Source organism: Ammospiza caudacuta, chromosome 3, assembly GCF_027887145.1.
Source record: "Ammospiza caudacuta isolate bAmmCau1 chromosome 3, bAmmCau1.pri, whole genome shotgun sequence".
NCBI lineage: Eukaryota > Metazoa > Chordata > Aves > Passeriformes > Passerellidae > Ammospiza > Ammospiza caudacuta.
Genome location: NC_080595.1, coordinates 92,837,593 through 92,854,101, shown reverse-complemented (window position 1 = coordinate 92,854,101; position 16,509 = coordinate 92,837,593). Strand labels below are relative to the sequence as shown.

Below are 16,509 nucleotides of genomic sequence, written 5' to 3'. Positions count from 1 at the left end.
TAAAGCTGTAGGAAGAGATAAGCTCTGCAATAATTTTTTAGATTTTTCTTCAAGGCTTTTCTCATATTCAGAGAATGTCATCTCAATACCTTGATTTATTTCAAAGACAAACAGCTCCCCCCAGAGCAGTCATCAGTCCTATTCTGTAGGTTAGTAATTTCTTACAAAAAGCAACTCCCACATTCAGCCAGTGACTGAATTTATATTCCTCCTGAAATCCTATGATTCACCGATCCAGGCCTAAAAACTTGGCCCTGTTTATGAACAAAAGCAAACATCACAAAAATAGTTACAATAATTATACAGTGTGCTCCTTACCCCATCTAGAAGAGTGTTTGTTAGATGTGAGCGAAGATCTTTACGAAACGGAAACTCCAGGTTGGATACATGAAAAATAGAGTTGTCTCTATCAATCATATAAACTTCATTCTTGCCATCAATCAGCATCATATACCTGCAAAGGCAGTGTTAAGATATTATAATTATAGGTAAATCCTCAAAATCTCTATTATTTTGTTTTATATTAAGTGTTAAAAAAAGTAATCATGACAGATATTATTTTAAAAAATATTTTCAAAGTACTTTTTTACATTTGAAAGTTTAAACCTGTAAACTAACCAAAGGGATATCTCAGACCATATGATGCTGTTCTCAGCAGCAATAAAAAATGGGAGAAGGAGGAGGAAAGAGGGGACATTTGGATTTATGGTGTTTTTCTTCCCAAGTCACTGTTGTGCACCATGAAGCCCACCTTTCCTGGAAATGGCTAAACATATGCCTGCCAATGGGAACTAGTAAAATTCCTTATTTTTCCTTATATTTATCTCAACCCCTGATCTTTTTCACTTCCACCCTTCTGATTCTCTCCCCTATCCTGCTATGGGATGTGTGAGCTTAGTTGCTACAGGAGTTAAACCAGGCCACACCTTAGACCTTCCTTTCACGAGGACAAACACTGCAGAATTGGGCTGCAATTCTTCAACTGAAGAAGTCCATGTAACAGGCCTCTTAAAGCCCACAGAGAATTTTCATGGGCATTCTGTATGGAAACAAAGTTTTTGTTAAGCATACCTCTCTGCATGCCATCTTCCTTCATAACTAGATGATCTGGGTGGTCCCTTCCAATCCAAATCATTCTATGATCCTATGATTTCTATGATTTTGTATCTTACTTCAGAGAGATGCTGAGAAGCAGCATATGCTGACTTTGAAGACAAAAAAAATCTCATCTCAGGACAGTGAATTACTTTCATGTAAACCCATCTGTCTGGGTCACAAGGTAATATACCTCTCTAACTTAGAATCTGAACAAGTTCTCTGCTTGAGAAAGACATTAAACTGATCCAGATATGTCTTATTTTGAATTTTTTTTCAAGGTTTTTTTAGCTGAATGGCTGAAAACTCCTCTACTCTCTCAATTTAAAAAACTATTGAAATAAAACTCTGAATATGGTCCAAACAACAGAATTTGTCAAAATTCTAATTACTATCAACATAAGATGGAAAAAAATTGGTCAAGGATGGACTGAAAAACAGAAGCAATCTATGAGCAGCTAATAATTGAAAACGGGCAAGAAGCAAGAGATAAGCAAGGTTTTGGTGAAACTGAATTTATAAATTAATGAGGGATTTGAGCTGGTTGGTTGGTTGAGGTTTTTTATTTGCTTGTTTCACTCAAAAAGCTTAAGTTCATGTGCTTAATGTCAGGTTTAAAGTTTTATCCAGATGACACTACAATCATTCATGGAGAAATCTTGTGGACTTCTGAACAGCACATTTCTGAATATTATTTCGATGTACCATGGCCATTTATATTTTAAGAAGTTAATTAAGGTATTAGGAGATAAGCACTTAGACCAGAATAGAGAACACGCCTCTGGGCAACACCACAAAGGCAAAGAAAGAGTGATGATTTCTCAAACACATTCACTAGAGACAGAACACAGGAACTTAACTGTCATACATTGCACTGCCCACTGTGAACACTACTTGCTATTACAGCTGTACATTTATTACTAATTACCTCTATTGTCTGAGCACCCAAAAGCTCCAATTAGTAACCAGGCCCCATTGTTTTAGATTCTGGGCAAGCACACAAGATGTCACGGTCATCAGATGGCTCAGTCCCAATGTAAAACCAGACAAGTGAATAAAATAATAAAGGCAGGGCAGCAATAAGACCAATAACACAACTGCTCATTCACCTCTGAAAACTATACATGGAGGTAGAGGATCATATTTGAGCTACAAACATAATCTCTCAAAACTGTCAGAGCAATCTCTACAAACCAAGAAATTCTGACAAACAGAGGGACATGATGTCCATGCAGATTAATCTCACAAGCAGATAAAATATCCAGTCATAGAAATGGTAAAATCTAAAGTTTCATTAGAAGCTACTTTTCATTCACTTCTGATCCTGAGGCAAGGCCTGTTATTAATTCTAACTGGACAATATTATTAACAAAATAATTCAGGAAATAGGATGAAAATTTCATTTGCAGAATGACAGTTCTTGGCATTAGACAAACAGATCTCCAAACCACCTACCAGAGTTTTAATAACTTTAATTTTTAAACTTTAAAAACCATGAACCATCAAATAAAGTTTTCCCTTCAGAAATCAATTATTTTTAGCATACCCAAATAAAGGCAACTGGATCAAAGGCTCATTTGCCTCCACCAATATCCTGTATCATGCAGTCCACATCAGTTGGGCCCCAAACAAGCTAAAATAATTACTAGGCTTCTATTTTCAGTTAAGTTTGTTTTGTGGCGGTGGTAGGTTTTTGGTTTTTACACAATTTTGAAGCTGACATGAGCTACACTGAAAATCCTAAGTTAAAAAAAGAGGTTTCTCCTTTATATGCATTTCATTAAATTTGAAAGTGCATTTCAGGAAGATATTACTTAATGCATAAAATAAGGTAAATTACTTGGTGTCCATCAATATATGGTCACTGAGATTAAGGAACAAGAACAGAACTGCATGTCCCAGTGTCCAAATCCAACACTGTACCCACTGGAACACATGGCCTCTGCCCTCTTTTCCATATTATTATGATTCACAAAACTGGATTTGAAAATACTCCCCCAACACTACACCTACATGGTGTAGTGCTTGCCAAAATATATTTACCACAAAATTGATTGCCTGTGTATTCACAGAAGTTTTGCTTCCGACTTCAATTTTGTGATGTGCTTTATTTATGTTTAACTTTCTCTCAGCCAAAATGACAGCAACCATCTCAGCAGTGAACTTACATATGTTAATTTTGTGCTTTATAGGAGTTTTAATACCTTAAGAATAATATAAAAATACAACACAGCTTCCTCAAACATTAAGATCCTATCTTCTGAGCTTGAGTTCAACACACAAGTAATTTTCTGAGAAAAAAATCTACAAGTAGCAAATGGATTAGAAATATTGTTTCAAAGGAAGCTTAAAAATTCAGCTCCTCTAGGAGCTTTCTTTGCCCTGCAGTATTTCTTTAGACAGGCTGTATCAAAGAAGATTATTCATTTTGACACAGTGCTGCCATTGCTGCTTTTTTTCATTTTACTTTTTAAATATGCCTGTGTCTGTATTATCACATTAAAGAATGCAAAATAGAAGAAATTCCATCATCAACTCTAAGCACGAAACACACAGCAGCTCTCCATTCCGAAGGGAGTTCATTATACAGCCTGGAATTCAGCCTTGTGCAAGTGCTGCCCTCCCACACAAATAAGCATTACCCAAATCTGAATAGCAATTAGCATCTCTAATATGCTCACTGACGCAGAGGTAACAATGAAATCCTGCTACAGATATGATTCTCAATTCCTTAATTTCCTTTTATGATTGGCAACTTTTCAAAACCACGAGCATGTCACCACTCTAGATGGATCACCTAAGATGAGGCCAAGTCACACAAGTGCTTTACATTGGACCCTGCCACTCCCTCCTGACAAGAAGGCATCAACTTCTGGCCAGATGCATCAAACATTGAGGAAAAGGCCAAGAGAATGAAAATTAATGGCTGCCCTTTATCCACTGACAGGAGGAGATCATCTATCTGTGTCACTAAGCTGCTGCAGTTCCATGTCCTGACCTGAATCCAGACTGTGCTGGATTCAGAGTAACTTTAAATTAGAAGAGTTTGAAGCTGGCCTGTGGCACATGGAGCAAAAACCCTAAATCCCAATAAATGGGAAAGGCTCAGCTTGCTTTCTTCTATGAATTGCTGCTGGCAATGGTTACTGCTTTAGAAGATGTCTCCTCAAGGATGACAAAGCCTGGACACAGGGACACTAACACAGGAACTTACAAGAAGACTTACAGTATTATTTTCAATGTGTAAACAGAAGGAAACAATGCCTTTTTAATCAGCACACTGACAGTTCTATCACAAACACCTTCTTCAAAGATGTACACATGCTGTCATTTGCATGAATACACAGCACACCAGCCAGCAAGAGACACTGCTTTCTACGTGCAGAAGCTGATGCAGAATTACGTATTCAACAGTCCAAATTCCAAATAATTTTTTAAAAAACACACACACAGACCTTTGGAAGTTAGTCTGCTCTGACTGTACCAACACTTTGTATTTCTCTCGCTTATTTCTAGATTAAAGTATGCCATCAACAGTCTCCACAGTATTTTAAACCAAAAAATCCTTTAGATTGTGACTGACAGTCATTTCCAATTAACAGCCTCTAGCTCCAATATTTCTCATTCATGACCTTGCATTTTCTACTACTAAATATCCTTCCAGTTTTATTATTCTACTCCTCAGTGAATTCAGTGGCTGATCTCCCTCATTTGTTTATCAGAACATACTTGGATTGTGCTTCAAAATACTAAATGATACAAGAAAATTAATATTCAGATCTCTACTTGTGTCTTTTTATGCATTTTCTTTCAAAACTATCCATTGCCATTTTCTTTCAATCTATTCTTTACCTATCTTAGAATTCTAGCAATCTTCTTAGCCTCATTTTCTCTAATAAAGGGCAATTTTGTCAAAGTCCAGAAGCATGAGATATACCAGTCTTTCTAGGTCAAAACCACAATTTTTTCCTTATACGAACTTCTACCAAAATGGTTGAACTCAGAGGAAATCCCATTCCTCATCTATACTGCAGACTGTGTTCCTCAGTCAAAGTAATTCTAGGTAATTCTATTAACTACTGCCCTTAGGGCAACCAAATCTGTCATTTAATAAAGGGAAAACCTGCATTTTTTATCTATTTTTACTTCTCATTTCAGTAATAATTATTTAAATGTTAAGCAAAGCCTTAGCATGATTGATCCAAACTTAGCTTCTAAAATCAAGACTTTTTTTTCCCTCAGCATTAAAATACTGTTACTGGGCTCTTGTTTAGTACATAAATGTATCTTGTTTATCTCTTGCTACACTCAGAAGCACCTGGATGTGTCACCTGTTGAAATACTCCACCAATTCTCCACCCTCATAAGAGGGTAGAATTCAGCTTCTGGTTAACTTCCACAATTTTAAGGTGTCTCCATGGGGTGAAATGACCAGTTCCCTGTGCTTCAAAACTGTCTTGGCTAAACTCTTATTACAGAGGTCAAGGCACCCAGCTTGCATTAGATGTTCAAGTGTGCTCATCATGACAACTCTGATCAGGCATCTCCAGCAGGTCAGGTTCAGCAGTAACTCAGAAGTTTTCTTTAAAAATCCTGTAGGGATTTTTTTTTTTTTTAAATATGAACTCTGTAAAAATGTTTTTATCCTTCAGTTATTTGGAAAATGTTATTCCTCATATTTTATCTTGCATCTTTCCTAAACAAAATGAATGCTTTCCTATATTTATGTTATAATCAAGAAAGTTGTCCTAGTTCATCTGCTACATCATCTAATTTGGTGAGAAGTCAGAAGGTTTCCAACAACCAGCCTCATGTTCTGAATCATTAGTTCAAGATACCACTGCCCTGACAATGCTAGTAGAGGAAAAAAAACAACTTTCATGTCTTATTGATCACCTCATATATCACAATGGAAGGGCTATGCTTGATTTTGATATTCATAGCATCATTTCAGGTGGAAAAGACTTTCAGGACACTTAAGTCCAAATGTAAGCCTAATACTGCCAAGTCCACCACTAAACCATGTCCCAAAGTGTCACATCTATATGTCTTCTAAATACCTCCAGGCATTGATGAATTGATCTTCACCAATCACCCTGCTTATTTGAGAACAAAGAATTTTATTTTCACAGGATTTGCTGAGGTGGTATTCCAGATAATGAAGTAACCTTGTCAAGTCACCACTCTAAATTGAGATACCACACAGCTTATACAGCTTTTCAGTCTCCATAATTTTTACTATTCATCAGTCTCCTCCATAGTTACCACACTCAGCATCAAAACCTTATTCTTGCCTGCCACCACTCTCCTTTAAACTCTGAATGCAAGTTTCCCTTTTCATTTGTTTCCCTTGACAATGCAAGGTCCAGAGCAGTTATTTTGTGACTGTTATTGCCCTGAACATCATCAAAATTGAGCGGATCTGCAGATGATATTTACTATAAAAATATTCAATATGCCCAAAACTACAGCAACAAACACTGCAAGTTTTGATATCCAAAGGGTACCACGGCCAGGAGGAGGAGAGATGTGACCACACTCCCCCACCTTACAAGGTTCTAAATTAACTGTCAGCAGAAAAAGCTCATATAGCAGCTACTGTTTAGGGTTCAGTGAGAGCACAGAACAGGAGCTGCAGCCAAACAAGCAAACAAACAAAACAAAACAGCAAACAAATAATTAGATCAAATAATGAACAGGGTAGTGAAAAATATAGAATAATGCTGCATGATTATACAACTTTATGGTATTCTCTCACCTGGGAAGTTTTTCAATAAAGGAGACAATGGCAACACTAAGGACCATGGAAAAATGCATAGGAATTGTAGAAACTACTATAATTTCCCCTGATAAAGCATTGCAGTTGAGACAGCTCAAACTTTAGCTTTTCCTGTTTTATAAATCAAACATAAAGATACTTTAATTAATTTAACAGATGGCAAATTCAAAACCACTGTAAAACTACATTTTCTATCTAAAGTATTATTAGACTGTGAAACTGCTGGTAAAATGAAGAATTTAGCTAGGTTTAAAAAGCCTATCCAGTTACAGTGTTTTTCTTGTCTGTCTTCCAGGGTTTTAATTAATTTAGAGTGCAGTGGGGGTTTTGTTTCTTTATTTTTAGAAGGATATTAAACTTTATGGGTTAAATTTAAAGCTGTCTTGTAATCATTATTTACAAGGTAAACAACAAAAGTAAATTAAACTACAACTACTACATATTGAGGAGCTCCTATAGTGCATTGTGACGTGATTTGTCTGATGAAAAATAAAAGAATTGTTAACAAGCTAGAAAAGATATCCAGTAACAACCTTTATACTAACAGAATAATCTAAAATATTAGATTATCTTTGCTTCACCCAAATTTTCATGATACTAAGTGCATTTCTCAATTACTGATAGGAATACTGTTGAAAAACAACTGCATAGTATAATGTTCTGATTACTTTTTTTTTTAAAGCTGCAAGATTAATGGAACAAACTATATCTCCAGTTTGATAGAACTCTTGAATTGTTTCATAATTTTTGCTGTTGTTGTTATTATTATTGTCTTCATTATTTATTGCAGGTAGATTTTCAAGTTTGCTTGATCTTCTTTGGCTCCATACCTCTCCACAAACCTTTGTCTGAAATATCTTGGAGTCTAAGGCAAAATTCATGCCTGAAGCAACAGGCTAACATATATATATATATAAGAAAGAATAACAAATTAATTTAGCATTAGATGACAAGTAGTTACATTGTTTCTTTCCCAAGCAAGTGAACCATAATGTCTCTCATGGAGGGCAGTTACAGAGCAGTCATGAAATCAGTAACACAGCTCTGAAAAAGGAGATCCCCTTAACCTGGAACTGATTTATGCTAGAGTGTGTTCTGGGTCAATTCCACCTGCATCACTGGCACAAGCCACAGCAGGAACACAACTGCCATTTGTGCTCACAGAGCAGATCAGCTCCAAGAGAAAGGGGATGCCCTAGATATCTCTTCACAAACTGAATGTCATTCTCCCCTGACTGAACATAAGCCGTTATACTTCATGGATGTGTCTGTAATCCCCCCTAGGAGAACCAGCAGCCGCAGAATGTACTGTTCCACTAAAAGTGGTCTGGGAGAAAGGAAAATAAAGAAATAAGCCAGTAATCACTGATACTGGTTGCTTGAAAAGCAGATACACATGCAGGCACACCCTTTATCTGGATCTCATTAGAACATTTCAGGACTACAGTTGAAAACTCTAAGATCAGTATTCATAGCACAAGCTACATAATAAGTTAATGCATTAACTATTTATAAATAAACAAAAGAGCTTGCTTATAAGACAATCTGTCCAAATACTCAAATAGTTACATATGAATAATCAGTTAGGTACCATTGTTCAAAGAGCCCAGAACTGTGCCAATAAAACTTTGTGTGCCGAGAGGCTTCAGAACTGTGAAGTATCAGCCCTGCTTCTCCGCAGAACAGACTTCCTGTATAGCATCTCATCAGAACTGCTCCTTAAACACTCAAGGAATGGACACAAAACCCTTCTTTCAGAGCCACGACAGGGTTGTGAGCATATGTAAATGAGAAACCACAACCTAGAGTAAGAATGCTTTCTTTGGCCATTCAAGTAAATTTAGATCCACATGAGGGATAATGGGTTCTGTCACACCTATTTATTCATTCCTCTACATTGACTCAATGACTGTAAAAAGAATAATCAGGAGCTGAAGAAGCAACAAAGTGATATGGATGTGCCTTAGTAATAAACACATAGATACACCATCACCAGCCCACTCCCTCCCCCAAAAAAAAAACCAAACACAAAACCAGACATTTTTTTATATCCAATTGTTCCATATATTTGTTCAACAGTTTATGACATTCTATGCTGCCTCATTTGACTTACAGTCTCCCAATCAAAAGAGATCTCTCCTGGTTCAAAATTAACAGTTAAATAAAATGAATGAGATATCTGAAAACAGCCACAAGTCCAGCTATGAAATCCTGACAGCTCCTCTTCTGCTGTCAAAGTCTGCTAGCCAAAGCCTAAACATGTCCTTATTGCCTATACAGCAGGGAAAACAGGGGAAATGGACAACATGGCAAAAGGAGGAGATAATGAGGCCACCTGGTACTAGACCTTCCTTGCCCTGAACTAAATAGCTTTACCTAGAGACTGGGGGCATGCTAAACAAACCAAAAGTGCCTTTAATCCAAACTCAATTTACAAAAGTTTTATTTTTACACTCTCAAATGAAAACTCAAGCAACCATACAATACTTACGGGTTCTCATGCTGTGGAAAAGAGGCAAGTATTAGTCTTATAATCCTAAATTTACTGGCCAATCCAACTGTACAGGACAATTATTAAGCTGCAGAGTGAGCAACAACTCACAGCTCCTGAATCTCCAACTCTCTAATGACAAACACACCATTCCTGCCTCCCCACCCCATCTCCTCTTCCTCTCCTACCTAAATGTAGAAAATAAAACCATCAATTAGGCATTTGCTTTTTAGAACATTAAGAGGAATGCTGTAGAGTGGTTAACATCTATGAATTGCTCCTTTCAGCTATCATTAGAAAGGCATTTTATACATTTTAATCCTGAACCACTTATGTGATTTTTATATACTTTTCCAGAAGCGTCTGACATTATATTATCATTACATGCTTCAAAGTTAAACTGCAGGTTACTAACTACTAGTACTGTAGTTTATAATAGCTATTTATTTAGAGCTTTTAATCTTGATTGGGAGTAAAAGCTTTACTGCAACCATTTCAATAACTTTCACAACTTTAGTTTCCAGACAAAATACATACTATCTCCACTTAGATATATTATTCCAAGTAAAGTCAGTGAAATAAATTCCACATGGATTGCAGCCCCATTCTCAACCAAAATTCTTCCATCTACAGAGGCAGATATACAGAACTAGTTTAAAATGAGTGAGCTTGTTTTCTCTTAAAGAACTGTTAAAATAATTATGGAAGAAGGACCACAAAGGACAATGGCAAGTAAACAAAAACTGCAGTTTTTTCCCCCATGACCTCAAAAACTTATAAAAACACAGTGTGGTGACTGGAAGACTGGACTAAGAACAGTCACTTCAATCTTTAAAGAAAGGTTTTTTAAAGTAAGGTTCCAAATCTCTTCTTTAAGTGTCACCCCATTTTGATAATTTCTTACAAATAATAATAGAAAAACCCTTACAACTACTTCTTTGAGCCCTTCAATGAAAATAATACAAATGTCTGAAGACTGGCTGTCCTATACACACAAGTGATGTGTAATTACCAGTTGAGGTTGTGCCCATTGCTGATAGTTATATAAGCACAATTGAATCAAGCTCATTTAACTTGGAATCAAATAACTTGGGTTAAGCCCAGTTGTTCACAAAACCTGTCACTCCTATAAAAAATCCATTTGGTCCTGAAAAGTCTATTCAGCACATGCCCAATGGTGGAATATTTCCATCCTTTAAAATTTCCCACCACTGAAACATGTCACAGCCACAGAGAAACGAATACCAGATAATGGTGCAAAACCGATTAATATTTAAGTAAATTTCTTAAGATAAGTGGGGAGAGGAAGAAGGAAAAGGAAGGTGTGGTTTAAAAGTAGCCAGATGATTCTTGTGTAGTGAAGAAGGAAAAGGAAGGAGTGCTTTAAAAGCAGCCAGATGATTCTTGTGTGGGTTCTTCACCCTATCCCATATTAGGAGGCCAACATTCCTTCCTTACTCCAAGGCCACAAACATATATTAACTCTAAACATGACTCAATGACAAGACACTCAAAACACAATTTGTAATAGTTCACCTTCTCAATAGCTATCTGGGTCAGAAGGCAAGGTGCCCAGGGAGAGAGTATTCATACCTTGAGAAACATTATTTTACTCATAAATGCTTTGTTCTGATCGACAGCCAGCCCTTAACTTCCCTGCTAACACCATTTCTGAAGATGGCTGAAAATCTCAACACCCTACATTTTTGTCCCCCTCCTCTAAATTAGGGAAGAACGCACTATCAATTTTGCAAACCTCTATTTCAGGAACTTTCCACTACTAGGAAGAAAATTTCACATCCACGAGAATTTGGTCATGTAATTTGTACAATCTGAAAATTAATCTATGGCTTCTTTCTCATTTCCAATAGCCTCCTTCAAGTTCAGCTCCACGTTAATATCTTTGCTCCCAGGAGCCAAGCTTTCCACTGCAAACCCAGGACACTCCACATCTGCTGTCACGACAATCTGGTCTCTTGTTCTTAATAATGAGTTCTCAAGTGTATAGATTTGGGATTTAATTGGATTAGTATTACTCTCCAATCTTCTCTGTCCTCCTTCATTCTCATTATTATCTCAACTTTTTCTCCCCTCTCTCTGAGGGATAATATTTTTTCCATGAGCCCATTCAAATATCTTTTCTTTAAGCCTTTACAGACAGGCAACCATTTTCCTTCCTTGCCACTTAATTTTGGCTAGTACTTTTTAACCTGCTAATTTCTAAAACAAACATTTTTCTCAATTTTCTCCCTTTTTTTTTTAAGAGTTGTTCCTTAGCAGTGATTATTTTTTCACTATTTACTCTGGACCAAATTACTTCTGGATAATTTGTCATATTAGGAATTTGCAATTTCAGAGTTATGCATATAAGCTTCATCTCATTGTGTAAAGGATCAAAGAGTAGGGAAAGAAAAATTATTGAGTCACGGAAATCAGAGAGAAACTTCAACCTTGTTTTCATGACATTTATAGAAAAGTCATCTTAAAATATACTGAGTAGATTTCCTTCAAGGGTCACAAATATGTTTCTGAAAAGGCTGCAACTGCCAAAAAAAGAAAAAAAAAGAAATTTCTTTCAATTTCTACAAAAAGCTGAATTAAAAAAAAGGAAGCTATCACAAGTTTGATAATATAGCAACTAAATCAAAATAATTATGTTCTCTATATATAGATATATTGATTTATTTATTGATAAATCAAACTGATTAATAAACAATCAAAAAATGCCCATCAATTTTATCATACAATTAAGCATACATTTGATATTTTTATTTTGTATTAGGATAACAACAAAAAGTTAATTACTTAGAACAGGACTTTCTTTTAATGTAAATGTAATTTGCTGATCATGAAAGAAAAACCAACTTCAGAGATGTACCTATTTTGTTACAAACTCGTTAAACAACTAGCAGCAATTCTCAAAGAGCTGTTTTATTCTGCATCTACTTATTCATATTTAGATATCTTCAAGCCATCAAATTTGCATGAAGATTTTTCAAATTTAATAGCCTTTGGCAAGAACTACCTGTTCTCATTTTTTAAAATAGTTGCCTTAACATAATTGAACGGCCATAGTATTGTGATCACATTTATTATTTTTCACTAAAACTGCACATGTACAGATGTGAAAAATAAAAAAGCTACTAACAGAAATGCAGGAAAATAACTTACTCCCCTTAATAGGTTCCATTTAGTGCAGGTCACATTTTGCCACCGTAAAACCTAGTCCTGTTTGATTGTATTGATTTGAATTATTCCACAGCCATTTTTAAGCTTCTTATTATTCTTAGTGGTGGCAGTCTTTCCTTCAGAACTGGTGTCTCATTACTTTACCCTGCCTGAACAGTCAGCTCCACTCATTAGAACAGGCATCTGCTACAAACAGTATTAATGAGATCCATATGAAGGGATGCAACAAGCCATTACCCACCTGGCTAATCATTTTATAGTACAAAGCTGATAATGCAGAGTCATCCAGCAATGCCTTGAACATGCTGTTACAATTACCTTATTCAGACAGGAACTACTATTTTAGAACGGGGCGCTGCAAAATTGGATACATTTGTAAAGATGTATGGACTTTGCAGCTACTGTTAACATACAACATATATTTCATCTCAACAAAGCCAAAAGGCATGATTTTACTAGTGGGAAATTTGCCCTTTGGCTTTTGAATAGATTAGCATTAAAATTATTTATGAGACACCAATAGTTTGACTACCGTTCCAATAAATATTGAGAATTTACACCAAACCAGTCAGAATAGCTGCAGAACTCAGTGACTTTTATTTAAATAATAATAATTTAAAGCAATATAATTTTAGAGATGGTTTTCTTCAAAACAGCATGAGTTTGCATACAGCATTTACACACAACCAAGTAGCTGGCACAAAGGAAATATTTCACCAAAGAGCGCCAGTGCTAAATGAGCTTCACAGATCTTTCAATTTAAAGTTCATTTCTCTAAACCTAAGATACAAATACGCACATCTTTATACATTGGCATTTACAAACATGAGGGGAGAAGTATTTGTTCACACTGTGTTTTTCCCTTTGGGACAAACATAGTCCAGAAGGAATGCTGGAGCAGTGCCAGGAGGGGTGCCCCACTAATACCTATGCAGCAAGGGCCCTGGAAACCAGGCACACAGAAAGCAAGACCACAGTGAAGGCTCAAACTCTTCAAACCACAACAGACTAGGCTAAGCAAGGCTAAGTCAAAAGATTTTGAACTCAGAACCACAAGAGAGCAAAGGAGGATGAGTTTTACCCAAAACAAACTCACAAACATACAAACATATGTAAGATACTACTCCAGTAAATCCCATAAGATATTTATTTTATAGGATCACTATCAAATAATTTAACTAATCAATTTTACATTTTTAGACAACATTATTTGAGAAATAACACCCTTTAATTTAGGGAAATACTTTCTCTTTTTCTAAAATTATGTATAGAAAAATACAACAATACTAAGAAACTAAAAAAGCATGCACAGTTCTACCATTGGAAAAAAGCCCCAAACAATGGGGAAAGGGGCAAAAAAAAATACCAACAACAAAAAACCAAAACCAACAGCTCTTAAAATAGAGGACGAGAGGTTCAGCTCCAATTGCAATCTAGAATTAGCAAATGTTTTTGAATAAAAGTAAAAGTAATTAGTGAAGTTACTGACACTGGATATCAACTACAAGAATGTACCAAAAATGCTTCAATCATGAAACCTCTAGGAAAGACTGCTGCTGAAGAAATCAAATACAGGTAGTTAACAAATAGTGACATTTAAGAAGTTTGGCTAATGTTGTTATTTTAGCTAAAATAAAACTTTTATTTCAGTGAGAAAGTATAAGAGAAAGTTACTAGTTATGCATCTGCTTTTCTTTAAGTCCAACCAGGTCAACAAAAGAGCAGTGCTTTTCAAGCAAAGAGAGAGAACAAAGCAACAAAAGAAAAAAAGCATGCAAGCCTAATAATATTCTCATAGGCAAGGTCTAGACTGATGCATCTAAACCACTTTTAACAGAATAGCTTCAGAGATATTTGATGACAGGGGTTCCATCTCCAGATAATGGAAGCAGGGGATTCATAAATGGGTCTCCACTAACTGATGTCTTAATATTAAATTCAAGAAGGTCACGCCTGTCAACACAAGCTTTCAGAATAACTAATGAAAATCTGTTTAATTGCATATGGAGTCTGGATCACTAGAGAACAACTAAATAATTAGAAGAATGTCCAATGTAAAAATGATCATAATTTTTCATTGTTGATTAGGATACATATCATGCAAAGTCTCTAAATGTCCAAATAATAGCTCAGGTTTTCATCTTTAATCTCTCTTTCATATTACTTAAGGTGAATTTCATTAACACTGGATCTCTGTAAACCCATTTTCTTCTCTGAATACACCTATCAGTCTGTGTATCTTCATAATCTATTACCAGTTATTATGTTTTGAAAAAAAATTAAAAGAGCTATTTAGTTCCTTCAGTTTTGTTTTTCCTCCATTCTGTTTTCTTACCAGAGAAACTAAAAACTAAAAACAGAGGATAGAATATTCAAAATACTGAAAATTTCAACAAGAAATTGCATGTACACTTCAATTTCTTTCACAAAATGCAGTCTTCCAGGTACACTACTTTGTTCTAATTGCTTTAGTACTGAGAATGTGGGCATCCCATCCACACATTTGAGTAAGAAATGAGAATATTACATTAAGACATCAGTTTTCCAAATTAATAACATAGGATATGACAAAGACTCTTCAGGTCAGTTTAAGCTGGCTGACTTCATTTGTTCAGGGTTAGCAGCTTTGGAATGCCCTATGGCCTGTACTGCCCTGAGAATATGCCTTGACCTCCCAATACCCCGTTGCTGTAACTTCCCACCCTGAGAACACCTGCACTGCAATATCGAAGTGCTTGTGCATACAGCCAGTGTTAGTAAACCAATTATTCCCACACATCTCTTAATGCTAGGTCTCCATACTGACTGCAAGCTTACTTTGACTTTTCACACCGTGCTCAGCCCAAGCTAATAAACCCTTGAAGTGTGAACTCCACAGAGGAGAGACACTTGAAGGGTCTGGGGCTGTTTTGTACTAGACAGCTTAGTTCTGGCTGAATTGTGATGAACCCTGACTGACTCCGTGTGGAGCCACTTGGCAATGCTCATAAGACATGCAATTCCCCATATTCTCCAGGATTTTCATTATCTAGGATTGTCGGTTTCTCAGCTGTTTAGGTGACCTGGGAAGGCCCGGGGTGGCCTTGGACAACCCGCGCTTCAAAGGACGAGAAGAGGCTCCAGATCTTGTCTCGGTCTCGGTGTTTATTAATTGTTTATCTAAAAGATTTTCTCTTGGCCCGACAGAGGTCTGCACAGCAGCCAGCCATGAGCACACTGAGAGCCCCCGGGGCGGTCACCTATCTTTATACTCGAAGTTACGTATACAATATTTATTATTTTTCCCCAATACCTTTTACCCTTATTAACCAGTACACTTTTAGTAATAACCAATCCCAAAGTGCCAACATCACCACAGAAGATGGAGGCCAAGAAGAAGAAGAAGAACAGGACACGCCCCAATTCCTCCATCTTACTTCTTTAGACCCCCCTGTACAGAAATCCTAAACCCTGTGTCTTACACTCTAATTAACTTATCCCTTCACCATTCACCCAGTGAAATCCTCCCATCCTCATACAGGTGTCGTCTCCTGTGTAGGATCAAAGTCCAGCCACCAGACACTTCTGGCAACATTCCAGGACTCCCGGGCCCCCCAAGGGTGGTCTCGGCCACTCTGCACCTCCGTCCTGAGGTGCTGAGATCCCACATAGGATGTTCTATTATTAAAGATAACAAACCTAGCAAAATAAAGAACTCAGGAAAAACTTTAGAATATGTCCAATAAGTCCAATTAGGATGTAGTTTGTTATTAAACAAAAGGCACCCCTGCAATGAATGTAAGAGAACAGGTGACAGAAGATAAAATGACTGAGTCTTTAGCTGACATGAACTATATGTCTGAACAAAGGATCACAGGATCAATTCTTAAAAATACCGCTACAAATTTTCTGATACTACCCAGCTTCTGAAGGATCAAGTAGAAGTTTTACTTTTGCTTATAAATAAACCTTAGCA

The 16,509-nt window shown here is 36.4% G+C and overlaps 1 protein-coding gene across 1 annotated transcript in view; it reads right to left on the bottom strand.

The window, feature by feature from the left end:
- RNGTT (RNA guanylyltransferase and 5'-phosphatase) overlaps nucleotides 1–16,509 on the bottom strand; it is a 170,291-nt gene that overhangs the window by 127,196 nt on the left and 26,586 nt on the right. The window contains exon 9 of the mRNA XM_058801514.1: nucleotides 319–454. Within this exon, the coding sequence (XP_058657497.1) occupies nucleotides 319–454 (136 nt within the window). The remainder of the gene's footprint in view (nucleotides 1–318; nucleotides 455–16,509) is intronic.